The sequence below is a fragment of the Candoia aspera genome, chromosome 1, assembly GCF_035149785.1.
Source record: "Candoia aspera isolate rCanAsp1 chromosome 1, rCanAsp1.hap2, whole genome shotgun sequence".
Lineage (NCBI taxonomy): Eukaryota > Metazoa > Chordata > Lepidosauria > Squamata > Boidae > Candoia > Candoia aspera.
Genome location: NC_086153.1, coordinates 330,385,689 through 330,410,329, shown reverse-complemented (window position 1 = coordinate 330,410,329; position 24,641 = coordinate 330,385,689). Strand labels below are relative to the sequence as shown.

At 44.0% G+C, this 24,641-nt stretch overlaps 2 protein-coding genes across 2 annotated transcripts in view; one reads left to right on the top strand and one right to left on the bottom strand.

The window, feature by feature from the left end:
• ARRDC2 (arrestin domain containing 2) overlaps positions 1-24,641 on the bottom strand; it is a 463,191-nt gene that overhangs the window by 137,074 nt on the left and 301,476 nt on the right. The window lies entirely within an intron of this gene.
• Positions 2,639-24,641, top strand: part of LONP1 (lon peptidase 1, mitochondrial) — a 32,418-nt gene continuing 10,415 nt past the window's right edge. Inside the window, exons 1-12 of the mRNA XM_063290663.1 lie at positions 2,639-3,132; positions 12,703-12,791; positions 14,401-14,520; positions 14,902-15,130; positions 15,379-15,440; positions 16,129-16,258; positions 16,420-16,503; positions 18,236-18,456; positions 20,634-20,772; positions 22,324-22,502; positions 24,085-24,172; positions 24,296-24,418. Of these exons, the coding sequence (XP_063146733.1) occupies positions 2,668-3,132; positions 12,703-12,791; positions 14,401-14,520; positions 14,902-15,130; positions 15,379-15,440; positions 16,129-16,258; positions 16,420-16,503; positions 18,236-18,456; positions 20,634-20,772; positions 22,324-22,502; positions 24,085-24,172; positions 24,296-24,418 (1,929 nt within the window). The 5' untranslated portion in view covers positions 2,639-2,667. The remainder of the gene's footprint in view (positions 3,133-12,702; positions 12,792-14,400; positions 14,521-14,901; positions 15,131-15,378; positions 15,441-16,128; positions 16,259-16,419; positions 16,504-18,235; positions 18,457-20,633; positions 20,773-22,323; positions 22,503-24,084; positions 24,173-24,295; positions 24,419-24,641) is intronic.

Here is a 24,641-nt window from a genome sequence, read left to right as displayed (position 1 = left end):
CGCTGATGCCTGTTCACACAAGGATTCAAAAATCTCTAATGAGTCAAAGACAGTGGAATGTGTCATGGTTCACCATCAATACACAATTTTTTGCTTTGGCAACTTAGCTGGCAGCATTTTTCATTAATCAGGAGAACAGCATTTGGTTTTATTACGGGTTGATACGAAGTGTTTTGTCAAGATCAGATCCAGGACATCTAGCGAATCCATCCGCCTCTGAGCTGCCCAAGTTCAGCTCTTGTTTTGTTTCTTTGCTGTGCAGGAAGAACTTCTTTCCTTTGATCTGTTCCTGGTTGCTTCCCCTTTTTCCTTGCATGGCAATGTCCTTCTTTCCCTGTCCTAGCAGAGAGTTTTGGTTTGCTTGTTTGTTTGCTCAATTGTTGTTGCCTTTGAAGTGCAGTGGCCAGACCCAGCTCTCTTTGCCCTCCTCCTTTCCTCTCCTGGACAGCCCCCGTCCCAGCCTCCCACCCCATCATCTCTGGCCAAGCCTTTCCTCCTTGCTGCGCCCATCCTGGTAGCCTGGGGCTTCTTTAGAAACACTGCCTGCCATGAGGCACAAGAGCGGGAGGGGATTTCTTGAGAGTAGTGCTATTTGGCACAAGATGCTGACAGGGAAGCTAACTGTTGCCAGGAGACCTGTTGGGTTGGGCTGAGTCAAGTTGCCAGGCTGGCTCTTTCTGGAACGCTTCTCGTGGCCAGTCCATACATCGACGCTATGCTTACCAAATATTGTGGGCTGCAGAAAATGACTTGGAAGACAACATGCAGCCGTTGGACTGCGTATTTTAAACCCTTATCCTAGGATACAGCATTATGAAAGAAGATGTGTATTGTGACTCTTATAAAGGGGGCACTTTGTGGTTCTTTGGCACAGATGGGGGCCAGTATCCTGAGCAACGGTCTGCTTACTCATGGTGAGGGCTAGGCCAGGTTTGGCTAGGTTCATGCACATTAAGGCAAAATCCAAACTGACGATACTTGGGCACAGTGGGTAAATGCTCCCAGCCTTATTGACCGATGACAACATTCCACTTCCAGGACAACAGGCACCAGGAATGTTACAGTGCTGATGGGCTACCTCTTATAACCTGTTGCTTCAGCTGTTAAGAGCAAGCAGAGGTTATTGTTCATCACTCGTAAGTGAGGTGAGATGGCAGCTTGGCAGGGACAGCAAAGCAAGATTGGTCTTGTAGCTCATGATTATCATGCTTTGTCCAGAGCAGTGGCAGCCACCACACCCCAAAGCACAGAAGTTTGCTGACCACCACTGGTGGTGGAAGCTGAGCAATTGCTTATTTTGGGTAAAGGATCTTCAAGGTCCATTTTCCTGAGCCAGTTCCTTTCCTTCCCTCCACCCCAAATTGTCTGCTAGATGTCCAGTGATCATCCCTTATCTTTTCCCCTCATGCCTATGAATGTTCTTTTGGGGCATGGAAGTTTGCTATTTTCCTACTAGCTTTTTTTGTGTGTGTTAGTCCTTTCTCTCTGCAGATGCTGACTGCAGTCAGGAAATCAGAAGACGCTTAATCCTTGGGAGAAGAGCAATGACAAATCTCGGTAAAATAGTTAAGAGCAGAGACATCACACTGACAACAAAGGTCCGCATAGTTAAAGCAATGGTGTTCCCTGTAGTAACATATAGCTGCGAGAGCTGGACCATAAGGAAGACTGAGCGAAGGAAGATCAATGCTTTTGAACTGTGGTGTGGGAGGAAAATTCTGAGTGCCTTGGACTGCAAGAAGATCAAACCAGTCCATCCTCCAGGAAATAAAGCCAGACTGCTCGCTTGAGGGAATGATATTAAAGGCCAAACTGAAATACTTTGGCCACATAATGAGAAAACAGGACACCCTGAAGAAGGTGCTGATGCTGGGGAGAGTGGAAGGCAAAAGGAAGAGGGGCCGACCAAGGGCAAGGTGGATGGATGATATTCTAGAGGTGACGGACTCGTCCCTGGGGGAGCTGGGGGTGTTGACGACCGACAGGAAGCTCTGGCGTGGGCTGGTCCATGAAGTCACGAAGAGTCGGAAGCGACTAAACGAATAAACAACAAGTCCTTTCTCTACAAGATGGTCTGTGTTTTCTCTGCCTTTGCTTCTCCTTGGTTTGGAGCAGATTTGAAAGTAAAAAATCAACAAGGTGCTACCTCCTAGCTGGGAAATGATGAGTAAGGCTACTGTCAATCATAGATAATCTTCATTTTTCCCATTAATTGCCTCTAAAAATCAACTGCTACCTTTAACCTCTGAGAAAGGAGGAAAAATCAGGAAGCTTACCATTATTATAATAACGATTTAAGTACATATCTGGATATTTTGAAATATAATTTGCCAAAAGTTACATATTTATGACTGTTCGCTAGTAACACACTAAACATTATGTTAGTTATTAAGTCAGTCTTTGTGTCATTAATAAAAATATGTACTTTTAGCAGCTAATTTACGAAGGAAAATAAATAGTAATACCATACACAGATAAATATTTACAACATATAAACTTAAGCACTTAAAAACCAGGTTTAAAAATGAATGGAGGAAAACGTCCTACGTCTTCCCCCCGCCAATCCTTTATCGGAAGAGGAAGTCTTCAAAGACTACTATTTCCGCCCATCTCCTGTCATGCCATGTGCAAAAGAAACCCTTGTGGTGCTGGAGACAGAACGGTCTCATGATGATGGCGTCATCGGTGCGCGGCAGCAGGATGGCGGCTTCGGCGGCGCGCTCGCTGCTGCTTTGGCGACTCTCCGGCCGGACTTGGCGATGTCGGGGTCGCGTTTACTCTTCGCCGGGGCTGAGGCGGCCTTTCCCTTCCCCTTCTTCTTCTGTGGCGGGACCTTGGGTGGCATGGGCGCCTTCAGGAGTCCCGCAACCAGAGAAGCCGCGGCTCTTTCTCTTGCTCGGAGGCTCTTCCAGCGGTTATAGCAGTAGCAGCAGCAACGGCGAAGACAACCTGGAGGGCTCTGAGGGCGACGGAAGCCTTCCTGGCTCTGGCGAGGGCTCGGGCTCAGACTCTGGCGGGTCAACGATAGTGACAGCACTGGCCCCGCTCATGGTCCCTGAGCACGTCCCCCACGTGCCCCTTATTCCTGTCTCCAGGAACCCTGTCTTCCCGCGCTTCATCAAAATAATCGAGGTGATACACGTCAATATTTGCAGATAATAAAGGGAAATGGGGCGAAGGGGAAGAAATCGTTTTCCCCTGGGAGAGCCGCATTGCTTGCGGGGAGACGGGCGGTGAGGCTCTGCTTTGCTTTGTACAAAGATCCCAGTTCACTCTCTGGTATCTCCAGATAAAACAGTCTGGGAAGGACCCTCTAACGGGCTCCTGTCTTCCAGCGGAGCTAAATGGACGGGTGATCAGACTCACGATAAGGCAAGTTAAAATGAGAGTCATAGCTTAGCAATGAGTTTTGTTGCCTTGAGTTGCTTTGGTAATTAGATGGCTTATCTGTTGAAATAATCACGAAGGTAATAGTAATGATGGTGAAGCAACGGTTCTGTATATAGAGATTTCAGATTTAGCTTTACATATCTGAAATTATAGAAGGATCTAGTAGTGGGAAGAGACCCAGTTTGGTGTAGTGATTTAAAATCATCAGGCTAGAAACAGGGAGACTGAGAGTTCTAGTCCTGCCATAGGCACGAAGCTGGCTGGGTGACCTTCAGCCAGTCTCTCTCTCTCAGCCCTAGGAAGGAGGCACTGGCAAACCACTTCTGAAAAACCTTGCCAAGAAAACTGAAGGGAGTTGTCCAGGCAGTTGCCAGGAATTGACACTGACTCAAAGGCATAATAGGTGGTGGTGGTGAGAAAGGAGGTTCTCTTGTGAGGATTCGTTGCTTTCTAGTAAACCACAAGGTTTGAATATGAATATTCCTAATTCATTCTCTAGGAGCAAAGATTCATTGTAGAGTTTGGAGAAGCTGCTGCCATGGCCAGTCCATTTCAGCTTGTTTTAGTTAATGGCCTGGTTTAGCATGAAACAGTAATTTAAGTACAGAACAGTTTATAACTCAGTAATCTAGCACAGGTTTTACATTAGAAGTGGACAAGATTTTAGTGGCTGAGGGTTACAAAATGGGTGGGGTAGGTTTGGGAGGTTTCTTAAAAACTGCAGTATGCCTATTGTACATCTTAGGCTGTTTTTTTTTTTTATGCTTCCCACTCAAGGTGGCAGAAAACTGCTATAGGTTTACTCTGACCAGTAATCATGGTCAGAGGGAGTTCTAAGGGTCACAAAAAGATTACCTAGAGTCCACAGGTATTACAATATGAAAGACCCAGATGCCATTCTCAATGTATGTACTGTTGTTGGGCAAGCTTTATTTCTACTGCAGTTTTAAAGGAATTCTGACAGATGTAAAATGAAAAACAAGGGTAGCCATGTCAATCCATGTGAGGGAAAAGATAAAAATTCTTGGTTGAGCAATATCTTTCACTAGGACTACCTAAAATGTCACAGGAGGTGTGAAATTTTTAATTCTTCAGATTCTGAGCTAGATTGACCTGATATTTGGTTCGGAAAAGGCACGCTCATATAAAGGTAATTTTTAAGCAGGAGAACTAATTTTTGAATGATGGTACATTATTCAAATCAGAACTCTTCCCACTGTGTTGTCCATTCAGTTCCTTGTAAATTGGTAGTACTATATATTCAGTTTTCATTGAGTGAGTTGCTAATTCCTTCTTTTTAAAAAGATTTCATTCTGTTTGAAAGCATGAGCCTTACTTCTAGATTCTGTTCTGTCAGATTTCTGACTCAGTTTCTTGATGCTGAAAGATTTTGAAAGCCATTCCATAATTTCGATGGATTATGTTTTGATGGATTTGTTTTGGTGGAATTTTTAGGATAATTTGTTTCGAGCTTTCTTTTTTTTAAATCATATGGCATAGCAGTTCAGTGTTCATGCTGCTTTTCCTTGCTGGGAAAGCCTTGTGAGGTCCCGCAGCCAGATGTGTAGACTATTTAGCCATGATAAGTCATGTTGCCAGGGTGCACCACGAGGAGGCTGGTCTACATTGCACCGTTTTGAGTATTCCATATGTTTGACTGTGCTGCATTTTAAATTTGTTGTAGGGCTTTGTACATGGAAAAATCTAAGTAGGATCTAATTTCCTCTCAGTCAATTTAGCCATTTCTTAGCTTGAGATACTTCAGAAATTACAGTTATGTAGCAGTACTAAATTTCTTTTGGCAGTTCAGTCCTTGAACCAGGTTGTAAATCTTGGTTTTGTTTTCTTTCTTTGCAAATCTAGCTACATCTGTGGCCTTGGCAATGCTTCAGATCTCTGTTTTCAAGTTTTTTCAGGGTTATACCACAGTTGGCAACTGTTCTTAGCTTTCTCTCATCAGGAATGCTTTGACTAACAGTAAGATGTGAAAATGTTCTGTTAGAAAGGGGGCTATCCCACATTCAAGGAATTCTATTCAGTATGTTTGTTTATCTCTACTGTATGTTTTTCAATTGTAGAGCAACAGTAGGCTTACTTAGATTTGAAAATACTGTAGATTCTACTTGCAGTATACATAGGCTTTTAATGTTAGAATCAAAATACACTTTCATGATTTCTAGTCATTTCTGGGCTGAAGGATATGACTCACAAGCTAGCCATTTGCTTCAGATTTTAGCATATATCATAATATTTCATCATCTTATTTGAGTGATGCCATTCATTTTAAAAACTAGAATTTATCACCAGCATTGGTGGCTTTTCCTTGGCCTTACCAACAACTTGGTAAATGTCTGTTTTTAGACAGTTTTCCAGATTTCCTTGAAAGGCCCTGAGTTTTCCTTAATGTGCAGTCATCTCAAAGTTATCTTTCATAGAAAAAACATGAGAAAGAGATATGTTAGCCGAAGCTTCATTCTTAGCCGGCTGAGAAGTTCTTCTATTTCCTTGGATTATTATAGATACATTATCTAATGTCTTGTGTACAGTGGTGAGAAAAGTCAAAAAGAAGAGAGAACTTGCAAGATATCCTATAAAATCATCCTGTGGTTATCATTTATTTGATTTTCACACAAGCAAAATTTGGTGAACTGGTATTCTAATTTTTGGATGCTTCTAAAAGTTCTTGCATGGTTAATAGAACCCTTTGTATGTTTACTTAGAATTAAATCTCAGTGCATTCACTATGGCTAAGTCTTTGAGCACATTTAGGACTGTAGCCCAACTCCCTGGAAAGCTGGTGATTCAAGAATTATACATTTTCTGTATCAGACCAGTAGTTTACTAAAGTTTTCTGGAATTCTGCAAACACTGCAAGAAAGCAATGGCCTTTCAGTGCTCAGTTGTTCTTAACATGGTCATTAGAAGTCTACAGACTTTGAACTGGAAATTACAGTGTGGTTAATATTCACTGAGATCTTTTCTCCACCGCTGTAATGATTGCCTATTCTGACATACTCAGTCTCACAAGGGGTTTCTTTATGAAAACTGATTTATTGAAAGAATAGTATGCAAATACAAAGAAAGCTGAGAATGAGCAAAAGCGCGCGAAATACAAACTAAAAACCCTTGCTTTCAAACCAGTCCCGCCCTTCCTCCCTCCTAGCAACCACCCGCTCCCAGGTGTTAGCAACTGTTACTCACACCGGCCTGAGAAAGTAACCTTGAACAGAGTCACTAACCCAAACATACATTCCACAGTTGCAGTAAGAAGATTACAGCCTGGCACGGCTGGAAATTTCCAACCCGCAAACACGGGTTAGAAAAGTGACATGCGAAGCGTTACAATGTATACAGAACATTGAAACGATGAACATGACATATTGCCCCCCCCCCCCCAAAAATGCTAAGGAGCCGGCTTGGCCGGATAGGCAGCATGAAATCTAGCAACGAGGTCCGGAGAGCGGACATCGTGCATAGCAACCCACTCAGGATGTGGAAAATGTTTCCAACGAATGAGATATTGTAAGGTAGATCGCTGGCAACGAGAATCAAGTACCTCCTTGACCTCAAAGTGCTGTTGGCTATCAATCATGATCGGTGGGGGAGGCGATGGTTGGGGATGCCTTCGGTCGGACAGGAGAAACGGCTTGAGTAAGCTGCAATGAAAAACAGGATGCAAATGTTTAAGATTATGTGGCAGATCCAATTTAAAGGTCACAGGGTTTATTTGTGCAACAATAGGAAAAGGACCCACAAATTTAGGACCAAGTTTCTTGGACGGTTGTGGTGATTTGATGAACTTTGTGGAAAGGTAGACTTTATCCCCCACTTTAAATGTAGGTTGCGGGGAGCGCTTTGCATCTGCATGTTTTTTATAAGAGGATTGGGCATGTTGCAGTGCTTGTTGGATTTTTTGCCAAGAGTCTGTCAGAGTCTGTGCCCAATTGGTTAGAGATGAAGGCAGAGATTGCGGGTGCAGGAGTTCCGGTATCGGGACGAAATCACGGCCGAACACAGTTTTAAAAGGAACTTGGCCGGTGCTTTGATGTACGGCATTGTTATAAGCAACTTCAGCAAAGGGAAGAAGATCCACCCAGTTGTCTTGTTGATAATTAACAAACGCACGTAGATATTGTTCCAATGTGGAATTAACAGCCTCAGTAGATCCATCTGTCTCAGGATGCCACGCCGTAGAGAGGGCTTGTTTGGTTCCAACCAGTTTCATAAATGCCCGCCAAAATCGTGACGTAAATTGTGAGCCCCTGTCACTCACCAAACGGGAGGGGCTCCTGTGAAGGCAGTACACGTGTACGAGAAATAGGCGGGCCAGCTGTTGCGCAGTGGGAATGGAAGCGCAGGGGATGAAATGCGCTTGTTTGGAGAAGTCTTTGACTACCCAAATCACCGTTTTACGTTGACTGGGGGGCAGGTCAACTATAAAGTCCATGGAGATTTCTTGCCAAGGATAGGAAGGGTTAGCCACAGGCTGCAGAAAGCCTTGGGGTTTTCCAGCCTTGCACTTAGTCGCCGCACAAATAGGACAAGCAGCTACATAAGCTTTAATATCCCTCAGGAGAGCTGGCCACCAAAACTGACGTCTGATGAGATGGAGGGTCTTAAGGTACCCGAAATGGCCAGCCAGTTTATCATCATGACAGCGCACCAGGATCGTCTTTCGTAAAGCCTCAGGCACATAAAGACGATCATTTTTCCAGGCAAAATCCCCATCAAAAGTAACAGTGTTTAAGTTTGCCTGCAACCAAGTATCAGATTTCAGGTGGAGAAGAAACTGCTGTTGCAAATCTGACGGAATTGGCAAACATCCTGGACTGGGAGGAGGAGGAGTGGCTGGCCGTTGGGCTGGTTGGGTGCGCGTCTGACTGCGCGTCACCGCCGCAAAGCCCAATTGCTTTTCAGTCCACACAGTACCCTGAACGATTGGCACAGGGCCAGCATCTTGGGGTCTGCGGGATAAAGCATCTGCCAGAAAGTTTTGCCTCCCCGGAATGAATTTAAGAGAGAAATCAAAGTGGCTAAAAAATTCAGCCCATCTAAGTTGTTTAGGGCTGAGTTTTCGACTAGTGCTTAATGCCTCAAGGTTTTTATGGTCCGTCCAAACTTCAAAAGGATGAGAAGCCCCCTCTAATAAGTGCCTCCAGGTTTCCAATGCTGCTTTTACAGCAAACGCCTCTTTTTCCCAAACATGCCACCTTCTCTCTGTTTCCGTGAACTTGCGAGATAAATATGCACAGGGTTTCAAACTGCCCGAGTGGTCGGCTTGGAGCAGAAGGGCTCCGATAGAGAAGTCAGAGGCATCGACCTGCACCACAAACGGTTTAGTCGGGTCGGGATGCTTTAGGATGGGTTCAGTTGTAAATAGCTGTTTGAGCACGTCAAACGCCTGTTGGCAGGCTGGGGTCCACTTAAGTAGCGCACCTGGATTTTTTGAACGCCGCGTATCCCCCTGAGCTTTAGTTTTTAGTAGGTCAGTGAGGGGGAGGGCAATTTCTGCGAAATTTTGGGCAAATGCCCGATAGAAATTGGCGAAGCCAAGGAAACTTTGTAATTGGCGTCACGTGCGGGGGGGTTCCCATGCGACAATGGCTTCGATTTTTGCAGGGTCCATTTCAATGCCCCCTTCTGAAATCCTGTAGCCCAGATAATCAATTTCCGACTGATGAAAAGCACATTTTGACAGTTTAGCATACAACTCAGCCTTTCTCAGTTTAGCGAGCACTTGACGCACCAAGTGAATGTGTTCTGTCATTGTTTCAGTATAAATCAATACATCATCCAAATATACCAACACCCCTTTGAACAGGTGGTCATGCAAGACCTCATTGATGAGCTACATAAAGACCCCAGGAGCCCCCGATAAACCAAAAGGTAACACCTTGTATTGGAAAGCCCCCAGAGGACAGTTAAACGCTGTTTTCCACTCATCCCCTTCCCTTATGCGAATACGAAAATAGGCTTCCCTTAAGTCTAGTTTTGAGAAAATTTTACCTCTGGCCAGATGTGATAACATATCTTTGATGAGGGGCAAAGGATATTTGTTTAAAATTGAAACTGCATTGAGCCCGCGGAAATCTGTACATAGCCTCAAAGAACCATCTTTTTTCGGTCTAAAAAGGACAGGTGCCCCCACCGGAGAGTTAGCTGGCTCAATAAAACCCCTGGCCAGGTTCTTGTCAATGAACTCCCTCAATGTGGCCAACTCTTTCAGGGACATAGCATAGATTTTTGGGTTAGGCAATTTTACATTGGGCAGAAATTCAATAGCGCAGTCCGTCTTTCGGTGAGGCGGCAAGCGATCCGCCTCCTTTTCTCCAAACACATCTGCGAAGTCTTGGTATTGCTCCGGCAGCCCTTCTAGCGGTTCAAGCGTTTGTACAGTCGTTGTGGCTGCCCGTCCACCCTCATTGTCTCCCAGTAAATCCTTTTCTGGCACTTTATAAAATCCATCAGCAAATGTCACAGTCCTATGCAGCCAGTTGATAAGAGGATTTTGCTTGACAAACCAGGGCATCCCCAAAATGACCAATGGGCCCCCCACTGGCGCTACGACAAAGGGTAATTTCTCCCAATGACTACCCATTTGTAGTGCCACCAGTCCTGTGGAGTGGGTGACCGGTTTCCCCCCAGCCATAGTCCCGTCCAATTGCGTAAAGATCATTGGCCGCTTCAAAGGGAACCTAGGGAGGTCTAAGGCGGCTACGAGATCGGGGTGCATTAATGAACGCGAGCAGCCTGAGTCAAGCATAGCCCACACCTCCACAGTTCGGGTACTGGATCCCAATTTCACCTTGACCGTCAGGGTAGGAAAATTCCCACTCACCGAATCATGGTCGCGCCCATCTCCTTCCACCTGCCCTACGGCGCCCTTCAGAGCAGGTGGTTGCCTTTTCCCGCCGGCTGTTCGAAATCCAGTTCCTCCTCCTCTCCCCCGAATTGGCTGTCGTCAGGATCGACCTCCACATGGGCAGCCCTCACCTTTCTCGGTACTGACGGAGACTTGCCGGACGACTTTCCTGGCCGCTCCTCGGATCTCTTTCTTGGGCACGCGGCTGCGCGATGTCCTTCCTTCCCGCATCTCAGGCACTGCCCTTTCGCAAAACGCCGTTCTCTCTCTTCCTCCCAACTTTTCGGTTTGGGGCGGCTTGGGAATCCCGGGGCACGGACATTTTTACTTGACTTCCCTTGCTTCAGTTCCTTGTTATGCGTAAAAGTCTCTAGGGCGTTTTCAGCACTGCCTGCCAGCTGAATCCACCCATACAACATTTTCGGATCGTCACTGTCCTGATTACCAGGAAATACACTGAGACAATGACTTGGTCTCTAATATTTATTAGTAGTACTTAACAAGAATCCTAACAAACTGAGGAAGCGTGGGAAAACCCCGCCATATAAACCCCAAAGGTTAAGGCGGTCCCGATCTGTGTCTCTTTGAATGGCTGAACAGTTCCTCAGTGCTACGCATGCGCTTGACAGTCTGGGTGGGAGCCCCCTGCTCTCCATCCTTACTCATGACAGTCACATCCCAAAGCCCATCGGAGGACCTCTGTCTCCAGTCCCTGTTTGAACATTTCTACTAGAGTTGACTGGGACCAATCCTCCACCTTTCCAGCCAGGGCTTTAAACTCCAAGGCGTAATCCGCGATGGAGAGAGATCCCTGGGCAAGTTTCCTCAGCGCCCGTTTTGCTCGTTCCTGGGCTAAGGGGTCTTCGAAGTGTTGTTTTAACGCCCACAGGAACTCCTCAAATTCTTCTAATTCCGTGGCTTCGGCTTGGCATAACTGTACATACCAATCCGCGGCCCTCCCCTTTAGTTCGTTGGCGATGGCATTAATTTTGCCATGTTCTGAGCGAAAGCTTCGCCCCCAGTCCTCCATATAGTTCCTGGCATTGGTAATAAAGAAGGACAACTTTGTGGGATCGCCATCAAACTTTACCATGAAAGGCGGAGGGGTTCTTGTCGACTCTTTCGGCTCAAGTGGTTCCGCGAATGCCAACGCACGCCTGCCCACCGCCTGCGACCCTTCCCTGGTCACTCCCGGCTCTTTTCCCTTCAATTGCCGGAAAACCCGAGTCCTACTTCTTCCCCGGGGCGATGGGGACCTCACCACCGGCTTGGGCTGTCGGGTTGGAATTTCCTCCGGACCCTCTCGCAGGGACCCCGACCCTCCGGGGTTTTCTTTTAGTAGGGCAACTAGAGATTCGATTTTTTCCTTTAGTGCTTTTATGCGTGCGGGGGTAACAGGTTCTTCCAACGGCCCCATGGTCACCACCACCGTAGGCGACAACGGGATCTCCGGTTCCCAGGACGCTTGCGGCGATTCGACCTCGGAGTCTCCTTCCTCCCCGGTTCGATAGTCATCCCCTGTAGCGCCGCTCACCTCAGACGGTAAACCCCGGTCTTCCGTCTGGGTACCCCGCTTATCCCGGCGGGCGGGCCGCCCTCTGAGCTCGGGAGCTCGGGACCACAAGCGCCCTTGTGGTGTCTGGTTCTTTGCCCCCTTCGCTCTCTTGCAGCCTGGGTTCTGACATCGCTAGCGCTCCCCTTCGCCAAAGACTTGGATGGGGCTAGCGGAAAATTGAATTACGATTCTCAGCTTTATGTAATGATTGCCTATTCTGACATACTCAGTCTCACAAGGGGTTTCTTTATGAAAACTGATTTATTGAAAGAATAGTATGCAAATACAAAGAAAGCTGAGAATGAGCAAAAACGCGCGAAATACAAACTAAAAACCCTTGCTTTCAAACCAGTCCCGCCCTTCCTCCCTCCTAGCAACCACCCGCTCCCAGGTGTTAGCAACTGTTACTCACATCGGCCTGAGAAAGTAACCTTGAACAGAGTCACTAACCCAAACATACATTCCACAGTTGCAGTAAGAAGATTACAGCCTGGCACGGCTGGAAATTTCCAACCCGCAAACATGGGTTAGAAAAGTGACATGCGATGCGTTACGATGTATACAGAACATTGAAACGATGAACATGACAACCACCACTTTTCTAATACTTTTTAAAACATGTAAAATTGCCAAATATTTGAAACCCAGATTGGTATTCCTGATTAATGGACAGATCCCAGTTTGGAACAGACCCACGGAAAGGAAAGAAAGGGCGTGTTGTATATCCTGAGTCCCAGGTTGGGCATAACAATATGGAGAAATATAATTTATTATTCATTTTTGAAGGGTTTTGTTGAAGGCTGGTGTTTCCCGTTACCATAAAATATTGTTGGAGCTCAGCATCAAGGCATGTCTTCTGTTAATGAGTGTCTTATAAGTCTATCTTAATTCATAGGTAAAAAACAAAAAACTGATTGATCTGTTGAGGAGAAAAGTAAGTCTTGCCCAGCCATATGCAGGTGTATTTCTCAAGAAGGATGACAGGTAAGTTGTAATTTTTTAACGTAATGCTTGCATCATGTTTGTTTGTTTGTTTATTTAATTTTTATCCTGCCTTTATTATTTTTATAAATAACTCAAGGTGGCAAACATACCTAATATTCCTTCCTCCTCCTATTTTCCCCACAACAACAACCCTGTGACTGGCCCAAGGTCACCCAGCCAGCTTTCATGTTTACTCTGAAGATCAGTTTATCGTGCTCTGAAGCCCAATTTAAAAGGACATGTTCTATGTTTCATTTTAGAAATAAAAAGACAACTTGTTCCATTACAGAAATATTTCTGTAATGTAATATTTGTGTATTAAAACACAATAAATGTAAATTATTTTGTTTTAAAATAATAGCTTCTGCCGTTGTTTAGATACTGGAATTCAAAGATCTCAAGTTTTGCAAACATGAATGCCAAGTTATGCAATATAATATAAAATAATGCAGTTCTAGTATCCCTAAGTTTGGAGGCAATGAGCACTTGTGAAATTGTATGACCACAAAATAGCTGTCATGGGGGGGTATCCATTGGGGACTTGATTGATTATGTGCCATCAAGTCATTGTCGACATTAGCAACCATATGATGATCTGTCCCTAACCTGCTCCTTCAGCTCTCCCAACGGTGCACTCATCACCACTGTAACTGGGTCCATCCAGCTTGCTGCTGGTCATCCTTTTCTCCTCTTTCCTTCCACCTTTCCCAGCATAATATGTCCAAAGAAGAATAATTTGAGCCTGTTCATTTTTGTGCCAAGGAAGAACTCTGGGTTGATTTGTTCGATGATCCATTTGTTTGTTTCCTTGGCTGTTCACAGTGTTCTCAGAAGTCTTCTCCAACACCAACATTCAAAAGTGTTAGTACTCAGTATTGGGGACATGGCCAACTACAAATAAAACGTTTATGATTTTGAATTTGTCTAACTTCTTATATAAGGTTCTACTCTCAACCCCTCCCAGCACCATTAGCTAATTATAAAAACATGGATCTTCATGCTTTTTACAAGAGACTTCAATAAGTCAGTCATCGGATTAAGGAGTACATCGGTGTCTACGGATATGTTCTGTGTGATTCGCTGGCTCGACTGAATATTCTGTCTTTACTGCTTCTGTCAACTTTTTTTTCCAGTGGCATATTTATCTAGTGGGTAGTTGTACCGATATATGGAAGCTTCTTGACTCCCCTTCTTATTAGGCAGTGAATATTTAGGATTATCAAAATACATTGTTTGATACAGAATACCGTTGTCATCCTGGCTGGGATTATTTTGTAGCAGGACAGTAAGATCCTTGTCCTATGGCTATGTGGTGATTATGGATGTCACCTTTAGATATCACAATAAGATGACGATTTTCAGAGTTTCCATTTCCTGTAATTATGCAATTATTTTTCAAAGCTTCACTGGTGAACTGGAGAATGCTGTCTAAAACTGGGAATTGTTTTCTGTGGTTTTAAAGTTTTATGTGTCAACATAAGACGTTAAAGAAAAGTTTGTCATCAAATTCTTTTGCTCCAAAATAAAAACAGACTGTTGATTCTGAAATTTAGTTTCTCTTCTTTCTTCACAAATGTCTCTGAGCAATTTACTTTGATTTTCTTGTCAGCAATGAATCAGATGTGGTGGAAAACCTAAATGAAATCTATCAGCTGGGGACTTTTGTCCAAATCCATGAAATGCAGGATCTGGGTGACAGATTACGGATGATTGTCATGGGACACCGGAGGTAAATACACTCCACAATTCTTGGATCTTCTTTCTTGTTGGTTTATGTGTAGTTACTACAGCTGGTGGATGGAGCTCTAGAATAGTGCCACAGGACAGTAGAGAATTGTAATGATGTTGTATCGATGAAGAAGATCGTTGTATCTCTTCTGGTGGGGGCAAGCGTTCTTTTTTTTGAACGGTCACTTGAATCTGTCTTTGGATGGGTGAGGGCATCTGTAGAAGGTTTAGTACATACCTAATCCTTAAACTATGTTAATATCTTGAAGAGAAGCACCGCACTTTGTACTGAACCTAGAAGAGAAGGGAGAATATTTTTCAGTGGGTTCCCTATTCTTACCAAAGCCATTTGCATCAGCATTTTCCTTCTTTTGGGCTTCAGAATTCGCATCAACAAACGGTTGGAAGTGGAATTGGAGGAGGCAGAGACCAAGAAGAAACCCCGCCAGAAGCAGAAGCATTTGAAACAGGAGGTGGATGAGCGACCAGAGACAAAGCACCAGAGTGCTGAGGTGGTGCTGGAACCTCTCCAGGCCTCTCCAGGCGAGGTGCTCATGGTGGAAGTGGACAATGTGGTCCATGAAGATTTCCAGGTCACTGAAGAGGTCAAAGTGAGTGAGGGGACCTAGCAGAACTAGTTTCTGGAAGGAAGCCACCTGAACCTGTACCTGGGAATGCAAGGATGCTCCTCTGCATGTATTAATCCTGTCTTAGCCAAGCAGGCCACGCACGATTCTCTCTGAACGGAGAGACACCAGCTGACCTACGGAGCCCTGCGAGACATGCAAATACAGGTTTATGCATGGAGATTCCCTTCAAGTCCTTCGACTATTCATCTGGTTGTACCATTTGTTTGCAGGCTCTGACGGCAGAAATCGTTAAGACAATCCGGGACATCATTGCCTTGAATCCACTTTACAGGTATGCTTTCTCCCATCCCTAACCCCAAGCAGATGTGTGGACTTCTGTTGTGTCCCTCACTTCTTTCCCCACACTAAGCTTAGTAGGATAAAGCTCAGTTTATAAAGCCATCGTTTTTCCTGTGTAGCTTGGTGGATGGTGGATGATAGGCATGTTTGTTCTTAGTAGTTTGGGATTATGTGGGTTTGTGAATATGGCAAAATATAAATAGCCTAGCAAAGCACAAATTAGGAACCACAGTACCATGTCCTGCATGCCCAATGTGGGATTTATCAGCAATTTGAGTTGAAGTAGAACCCTGCCTCATCTAACTGGAAAACCTTCTCTATTTCCCCATGTGGAGGCATTTTACCCCTTGCTTATAAATAGCCATTGCCTACAGGCTAATAATAATGTATACAGGGCTCTTTAAATGGTGACAGTGTGGTTTTCATCCCAAGAAATGTCTATTCTGTACTTTGAAAACAGTGAGAGGGGAGATATGTGCGTTTTGTTCAACCACCGAATGAAATCCAGACATACTAAGTGTGGTTTCAGAGGAATGTGGAGATAAACAAGGAAGGTTGATTGTGAGAGGGTTCTGATCTGTTGCATAGGGTCCTTTCAGAATATGTACGGGAAGGCATTGTAATGTTGTTTTGCTGGATGCATCCTTGCTCTGACATATGTTTTAATTGGGTTCTTGCAGAGAATCTGTGCTTCAGATGATGCAGGCAGGGCAAAGGGTGGTTGACAACCCAATCTATTTGAGTGACATGGGTGCAGCTTTGACGGGAGCTGAATCGCATGAGCTTCAGGACGTCCTAGAAGAAACAAATGTAAGGGAAAAGATACTGCAATGCCACAACAGTCTGAGATTGATGAACTGCCTGGGAGTAACTGACCATCCCTTAAACAGTGACAGGCCTTAGTGGGACAGCTGCCCAGAGCACACTGGTGGGCCCAAATGTGAACATGTTTTGTGCTTCCTTTTCTCTAGATTCCAAAACGCCTCTACAAAGCACTGTCTCTCCTTAAGAAAGAGTATGAACTAAGCAAGCTTCAGCAGCGACTCGGGCGCGAGGTAAGGCCTACAAGGGAAAATGGAGGTTCCCCTTGTCTTCTTCAAGAACTTGCTGTCTTTCCTGTAGTGAGATGGAAATTGGGGAGCATTCAACAAGGGAAGTTTGGGACAAGGATGAATTTGTTTTGCTTGCTTAAAAATAGGTGCAACTTGCTCCTTCCCCTGGCTGGGGAATTCTGGGAGTTGAAGTCCACACAGCTTGAAGTTGCCAAGGTTGAGAAACACTGTCCTAAAGGATTTCAGTAGCAAAGACTGAATTATAGGATATATAGTAACAGCAAGACTTTATGAACAGCAAAAGGCTAGCCGTTCTTACGGACTGTAGAGGAATATAGTATCAGTTGAGTTGAGAAGATTGAATTTATATTAGCTTATCTGCTCTTTGATAAGTTTTATAAGATTTTGAGATGGCACTGCAGTAGGCATCAAAATGAAAATGTTCAAAAATGGGAATGTATTCATTTCTTGTGTTTATTTCCCCCTTTTTTTGAGAGAGAGAACTCATGGCAGCATACATGATAGCCTCTCTTTTTATCTCCACAACAGCCCTGTGAGGTATGTTGAGCTGGAAGAGAATGACTGGTCCAAAGGCACCCAAACAATTCTGTTAAAAGGGGACTTGAACCTGGACCTCCTCAGCCTATATTACAGTGGCTCTTTAACATTGGGATTAGAAGAACATGAGTTCTTCTGAATCCCTGTAGGAATTTGCCTCTGGATTAGCCTAGTACCAGATGTATACCTATCAGCAAAATGGATGTCTGCCCTTTACTCATATGGTCAATATATAGAGACATATTTATTGGCTGTCGTTGAGTCAAACTGGGGTGTCCTTCTTCCTGTTCCTGAGCATATCTAAAAATGACCTCTTCATTTATATCCAGAAATGACTTATTCATGACAAGCGGTATGTGAATTCCAGGGAAGAGAAGTTGCACTCTTCTGAGACTCACAATGAGAGAACATTTTCCATGGGCTTTCCTCCAGTTGTAGATGTTAGGCATGGGGTCAAATCAAATCAAATGTTATTTTACAGCCAAAAGGCCCGAAAACAAGTTACAAATATAATCCAGACCTCACATTAGATAAAGCAGTTGAACAGATAAAATATTTGATAAATATTACACGATAGACTTAAAATCCCAACTCACTGATTTGTTACTAAAAACCTTGTTTTTATAACCATAGTTAAAAATCTGGCTGTTGCCACTGTAGTCTCAGGATTTTCACTTGCAAGTAAAATTTTTACATACTCAGAAGTATCCCTTCCTGGTGCGTGGGGTCAGCAATTCCCAGAGGAGAGACAAAAGCTAAAATCTCTTTTCCCCTTGGCCACAATCTCAGTCCTCTCTCCGCAATGCAAATTATTTTCTTCAGTTAACCAGCTGGACTGGACTGCAAATCTTATGCCTGGTTTCAGATTAAGCCAGTGGCACATATGTAATCACATTTTCTTACAGATTTGTCACAAATTCTATGATTTTCTTTTCCTTGGTAGATAAAGACTATTTTATAATCCTGCGAGAAAATGAGAAAAAAATGTCTCTCTATGCGAGTTGGTCCCATTCCTGAATATTTTAGTTGCCCTTTCCCAGCTCTCTCACCGTTTGGGGGGAGTGGCACAGGTTGAGAATTGATGACGGCTTTGAGACTGTGCTGATGACGCAGAGACGCTGGCCCTGGAGAAGGGCTAAAGCTACGACCAACAGCTTTCATGCTGATCCGTTTCCAGGTAGAGGAAAAGATCAAGCAAACTCATCGCAAATACCTCCTGCAAGAGCAGCTCAAGATCATCAAAAAAGAGCTGGGCCTGGAAAAGGAAGACAAGGATGCGATTGGGGAGAAGTTCAGAGAACGCCTGAAGGAGCTGGTGGTTCCAAAACACGTCATGGATGTGATTGACGAGGAGCTGAATAAGCTGGGCCTTTTAGATAATCATTCCTCGGAATTCAAGTAAGCGGAGATTTTTGCTTTTGGGTGTGGTGTCCTTGCCCCTTCCCAGGGGTAAGGCAAGAGGTGTGGTCGACATCAGTGTGGACTTTCTGCTAATCCTGTTGTGTTGTAGTGACAACGCAGGCAGCGTATACAGTGCATAGAGTGCTGTATGCTTTGGAATGTAGGCACCGTATGATGGGGCGCTGTGAGGAGTTGTACTTGTGTATAGTTACAGTTATACTTGTGCTTATCTCTTAAGCACAGAAGATCACCACCTTCAAACCCCGCCCACCAAGGTAAATAGGTCCAGCGTCCCTTGTATCCCTAGAGGTGCATAAGCGCTGCATCCTGGGTGATCCAGTCCCAGAATGAGCCATTTCAAGTGTAACAGAAGGAGTCGAACTTCTCTTTTGTGATAACGTAACTGGTGCTCTGGGACTCTCCCCAAACTTTTAAGTATCCGTATGAGGCCTCCCTAATCGATAACAGTTGTCTACAGAAAGAAAGCCCTTCAAGTTGGGTGATGGTGTTCATTTTGTAGGTGGTGCTTTAGAGAATAGATGCTTGTAAATTGTCAGCCTTTACATTCCAGTTTTGCTTAAAATGAAGAATGACAACTGGAAAAAAAATAAAATAGAAAGTAGAGGGTTTTTTAAAATTTTCTTAATAAGAACTTTATTAAGTTTCAAGCAGAGATAAAAACTACAAAGAAAAAAGAGAAAAAGCTAAGAAAGTGTAGGAACAGAAGAGAAAAAATTTTCAAAGTTACAAAAAGAGGTGACTTCCGACTTTTAACAGCAAGGATATACAAAAATTTCCATAATCGATCCCTTACTCTATATTAAACCAAAATCACAGTATTTCTATAAATCATTCCATTGGCACATTGTAAAAATCACTAAATACAGTTACTCCTTTCCCTTATATTAAAAGAAAAGAAAAAATATAAACCTCCTAATCAACTCCCCCCCCAATGATAACATTTATTTAATTATTTCCTTCCTACTACTATTCTATACATTTCTGTCTACTATAATAAAGATCAAACTAAAAAACGTATAAATTGTCTGCCATTGTATTTGATAATACAACAGTTTTAATCATCTTAATCATATTAAACCAAAAACCATCCAAATAGACATTTATTATTTTTTTATTATGCCTTAATCATCTTAATCCAAATCATTAAAGATAGATGAAATCAGCCAAACCGTAAAAGCAATCCAGATAAATATTCTTAAACCCTTATCCCACTTCAAAATAAACCAGAGTATTTACATATCCCCACAATGCGCACAGAGCTTTTTTCTTAAAAAAATCACAGCCCAACTGCCAGAAAGTAGAGTTAAATATAACATTATATAAGAATGTGGTATTATTATGTAAGAATATATTTGCAGCAGTTAAACAGCAGTATAAAACTGAAAATGTCTTCAGTTTAGAAAATATATTGTAAATGGAGTGCCATTTTAATTAATCTTTACTGTCTTAAGGCAAATAAAAAGGGGATCTGGCAGATCCAGGCTTCCATACTCTTGGTGCCACTGCTGAGAAGGCCCGGTCACTTCTGTGGGTATTCTCCAAAGAGATGGTTCCTGCCTTGAGGACTTAAAATCTTTGAGATGAATCTAAGCCACAGAAGAATGGGAGGAAAAATGGTATTGGGGAAGAATCCATATTAAATTTAGTTCCATACAGGACGTCCTCACTTAATGATCATTCATTTAGTGATGGTTCGGACTTATGACAGTGCTGAGAAAACCAACTTGTGACCAGTCCTCACACTTATGACCGTCACTGTATTTCCCCATGGTCACATGATCACTATTTGGGCACTTGGCAACTGGTTTGCATTTATGACCATTGCAGCATCCCCTGGTCATGTGATCGCCATTTTCGACCTTCCCAGCTGGCTTCTGGCAAGCAAAATCGATGGGGAACCACATGGTTCGCTTAATGCCCGGTGTGATTTGCTTAATAGCTGCTGCAAAAAAGGTTGTAAAATTGGGTCAGATTTGTTTAATGGCTGCTTTGTTTAGCAAATGAAATTCCAGCCCCAATTGTGGTCATTAAGTGAGGACTATCTGTATAAGTAAGCATAATTTTAATGGGAGTTGAGGGATGCTATGAAGAAAGCATAAGTCTTGGGCAAGTTTTTCTTCTTTTGATGCGGATGCTTTTTTGGTTCCTGCAAGTGTTACCCGCAACTACTTGGACTGGCTGACGTCTATCCCATGGGGCAAATGCAGTGAGGAGAATCTGGAACTGGCCAGAGCCCAAGCAGTCTTGGAGGAGGATCACTATGGCATGGAGGATGTGAAAAAAAGAGTGCTGGTAATGGCTTTGGATCTGTCCTACTGGTTTGTATATTGCTCCCAAGCAGTATTTCTTAGGGAAGCAGTTTAGGTTGCAAATGACCTGAGGTGGTCAGTGATCCTAGAGAGCTGTAGCTCATAGCTGGAACACCTGATTTGCCCCAGAAAAGTCCCAAATTAGATTCCTTAGTTCCCCAGCTGAAAAGTATCTGGGAGGGCAGATGACATCAAGGACAAATTTCCTATCCTGGTCAAAGACGGTGAGAGTTTGATCTTGTAAATAAAGTAAATAAGGCAGCAGCCCCTGGGACAAAGTGCACACTTTGTGCATAATCATTTTTGTGCATCAAAGTGGTAGCCACACATAGGTTTGGATGAGGGCCTCTAAGCTCTCTCGTTCTGTAAACGGTTTTCTGCTTGGCTCGGGTGGGTCTAAAACAAGCTTGGGAAATTAGGTATTTCTTTTAACAGAAAGCAGAATCAAAATAAATAAATAAAATTGTATTTGATACATTTTTGAGGAAGTATAAGATACTCACCTCCTGCCAACCTAGCAGTTCGAAAACATGCCAATGTGAGTAGATTAATAGGTACCGCTTTGGCGGGCAGGTAACGGCGTTCCGTTCAGTCATGCCGGCCACATGACCACGGAAGTGTCTATGGACAAATGCCGGCTCTTCGGCTTTGAAACGGAGATGAGCACCGCCCCCTAGAGTCAGACATGACTGGACTTAATGTCAAGGGAAACCTTTACCCTTTATGTATAAGATACTCATAAAGTAGGTAGAAACCCTAAACTTGCATTAAGAAAGCCACAGTTGCTGTGTTCACAAAACATTCTGTGTCCAAACAGCTAAGCCATAGTTCGGCATATTGTAAGAGCCTGGTTCAGACAATACGGTAAGGTAATGGCTGGGTTCCCAAAATATGCTGAACCACTATCCAGTCCCATTGTAGCTTAGCCTAGTTGTTGTGTGAATCTGTCAGTAACAGCTCCTGACAAATGAGCCTTTGGTGGGTAGGAGTTTGAAATTTCCATTCCTTGCACCCCAGGCATAAAATCACAGAATTAAAAGGAACTGTGAGGTCTTCTAGTCCACCCCTCTGTCCAAGGCAGGAATCCTCAGGCTATTCCAGGCAAGGACCACCCCAGGCCTTGTCTTCACTTCTTGCACTCTAGCTTCCCTCACTTTGTTTTTAATTTTTTTTTAATAATGTTATAGGTGAGATATACCACACAGGAAAAGGGAATGTGACAGTGATAGTACGATTAAAAAAAATTGCATCATAACAGTCAAAATAAACTAAACTGGAAGAAATGTTTCTCTCCCCTCCACTCCATTTTTGAATGACTTAATACGCTGCTTTTTTCCAGCGTGTTTTTCAAATTACAAGTATTGTAATGATGAGAATAGGTGTGCAGAGATATCAGGAAGGAAATCAATGAGAAGCTCTGTTAGAATCGGCTTCTAGTTTGTTTGTTTGTTTGTTTATTCATTTATTTGTCTAAATGATTTGTTTGGGTGCCCAAGTCACAAAGTCATGGTACGCTTTTGCTGTTCTGGCCCAGGAATTCATTGCCGTCAGCCAACTGCGGAGATCTACGCAAGGAAAGATCCTTTGCTTCTATGGCCCCCCCGGGGTTGGGAAGACCAGCATTGCCCGATCTATCGCTCGTGCCCTGAACAGGGAATACTTCCGCTTCAGCGTTGGTGGGATGACCGATGTGGCAGAGATCAAGGGGCACAGGTGTGTGCGTCTTGGTTTTCCTTTGCAGGACTTGTCCGAAGAACTATAGCTGTAATGCCGGGGGAGAGAGTGACCAGCAGTTCCATCTCTTCCTGGTCGTAGAAGCTCAGCTTCCTGGCGTGCAGGGTGTCTGCAGGGCATGGGCAAAGAAGCCAAGGGGGCATTTGTGATGTAGCGATTGAGGCTCTACAGTGCACATAAAAAACAGGCAGAGCTCTGATCACAGTCATGGATGCTCCGTTGACTTCTTTGACTATACCCTGTGGGCTCTCCTACTGGTGTAGCTCCTCCTCTCTCCAGCTGGAATGGTGTCTCTATGGGAGAGATTATCTGCAGCTCAGGGTTGAACTGTGGAGTCCTTGGTGCTCTCTGAGCTTGGTGGTTTGCTTGCAGACAATCAAGCAGCAAGCAACAGCCTCATCAAGGAACTGCCAAGGAGAGAACAACACCCCCACCAACACTGTCAGGGCGAGCTACTGGATATCAACAGGGAGCCAACCCCACTCCCTTCTAGCACCGAAGATGTTGCCTAGCTGGGCAATGGAACGTCTGCAAGCAAACAACCAAACTCAGAGAGCACCAAGGACTCCACATGGTGTCTCTGTTCTGTACAAGGACATTTATCTATCTTATCTATCTATCTGTCTGTCTGTCTGTCTGTCTATCGAATTTCTATCACCACCCGTCTCCCCCAAACAGGGGGACTCTGGGCGTTTTACAATAAAATTAACCATTAAAAACCACCAGCGCATAAATTACAAGGCAGACAACCGACCTAATATAAATTAACTAACTAACTAACTAACTAACTAACTAACCAACCCAAGTGGCAAAGATTACATTCGGTAGGGAGGACTCTATGGCGCTAGCCACCCCCAGGAACAGCTATTGCCCTTCCCATCCCAGGCGAGGCGGCAGAACCAGGTCTTCAAACCCTTCCGGAAGGCCGGGAGCGAACAGATAAATACTCATAGCAATCTGAATGGCTTAGCAAGGAAAAATTGATTCTCTGATTGAGATGGAGAAAGCTTTGCATAAGTTACTGAATTTATTTATTTATTTTTCGAATTTCTATCACTGCCCTTCTCCCCCAAAAAGGGGGACTCTGGGCAGTTTACAACGAAAAGTTGAACAAGACCTCGTCCCTAATCACAACTAATTTTCAGGAACTTCATTTCAAGCAGTGTAGCTGATTTTCTTTAATTTCTAGAGAAAATCCTTACTTGCAAATCATTGGAATTATCCATATTATAATATGCAATATATACATATATGATCTTACATGTATCTGATAGTGTAAATTGAGACTTTTGACTGTCCATATAGTTCTTAACAATCTTTTTCCAAGCAAACAAAGATCAGAACCTTTGGTCTTTCTCAAAATGATGCCAAATGTTTCCAAGAAGTAAAGTCTAGCTGTTGCCGTATGTTCTGTCCTACCAGTATATTTCACAGTTGGGGATCTAATACTTTCCCAGGGACTGTCAAGAGGGCACTGTTAAAAACAATTAAGTATTTCTTGTACTCAGTCTGCGTGCCTGTTTTGGTCATTTGACCGCAGTTCTGGTCTCTTGCCACACAGGCGGACGTATGTGGGAGCCATGCCAGGGAAAATCATTCAGTGCCTGAAAAAGACAAAGACAGAAAACCCTTTGATCCTGATTGATGAGGTGAGGGTGGATGAGCTTCCTCTCGGGGAGTTTTAAAATGCAGCCCTGCAATTAGGGGGCTCCCTTTGTCATTTTGTTTATTCTGGTGGGTGACTGCAGTGGACTGTGGCTTCTGTGATGCAGGTGGATAAAATAGGGCGAGGCTATCAAGGGGACCCTTCTTCAGCCCTCCTTGAGCTGCTGGACCCAGAGCAGAATGCCAACTTCCTGGACCACTACCTGGATGTGCCCGTGGATCTCTCCAAGGTATGGCTTTCCCACTGGATTTCCCAGCCACTGTAGTTCCACCAAAGAACTGGGAAAGAGACTTAATGCTGGGCCCAAGCTCAGCAGCAGGGGCTGCGGTTTGCCTGGCTTCTCCATTTAAAAGCTTCAGGCCAGGAACAGCAATGATCCTTCCCAGCCAGTTGGAGCAGGCTTTTCGGGGCCTAGAATCTTGCTCGGGGTCCAGCTTGTTTTCTTTTCAGCA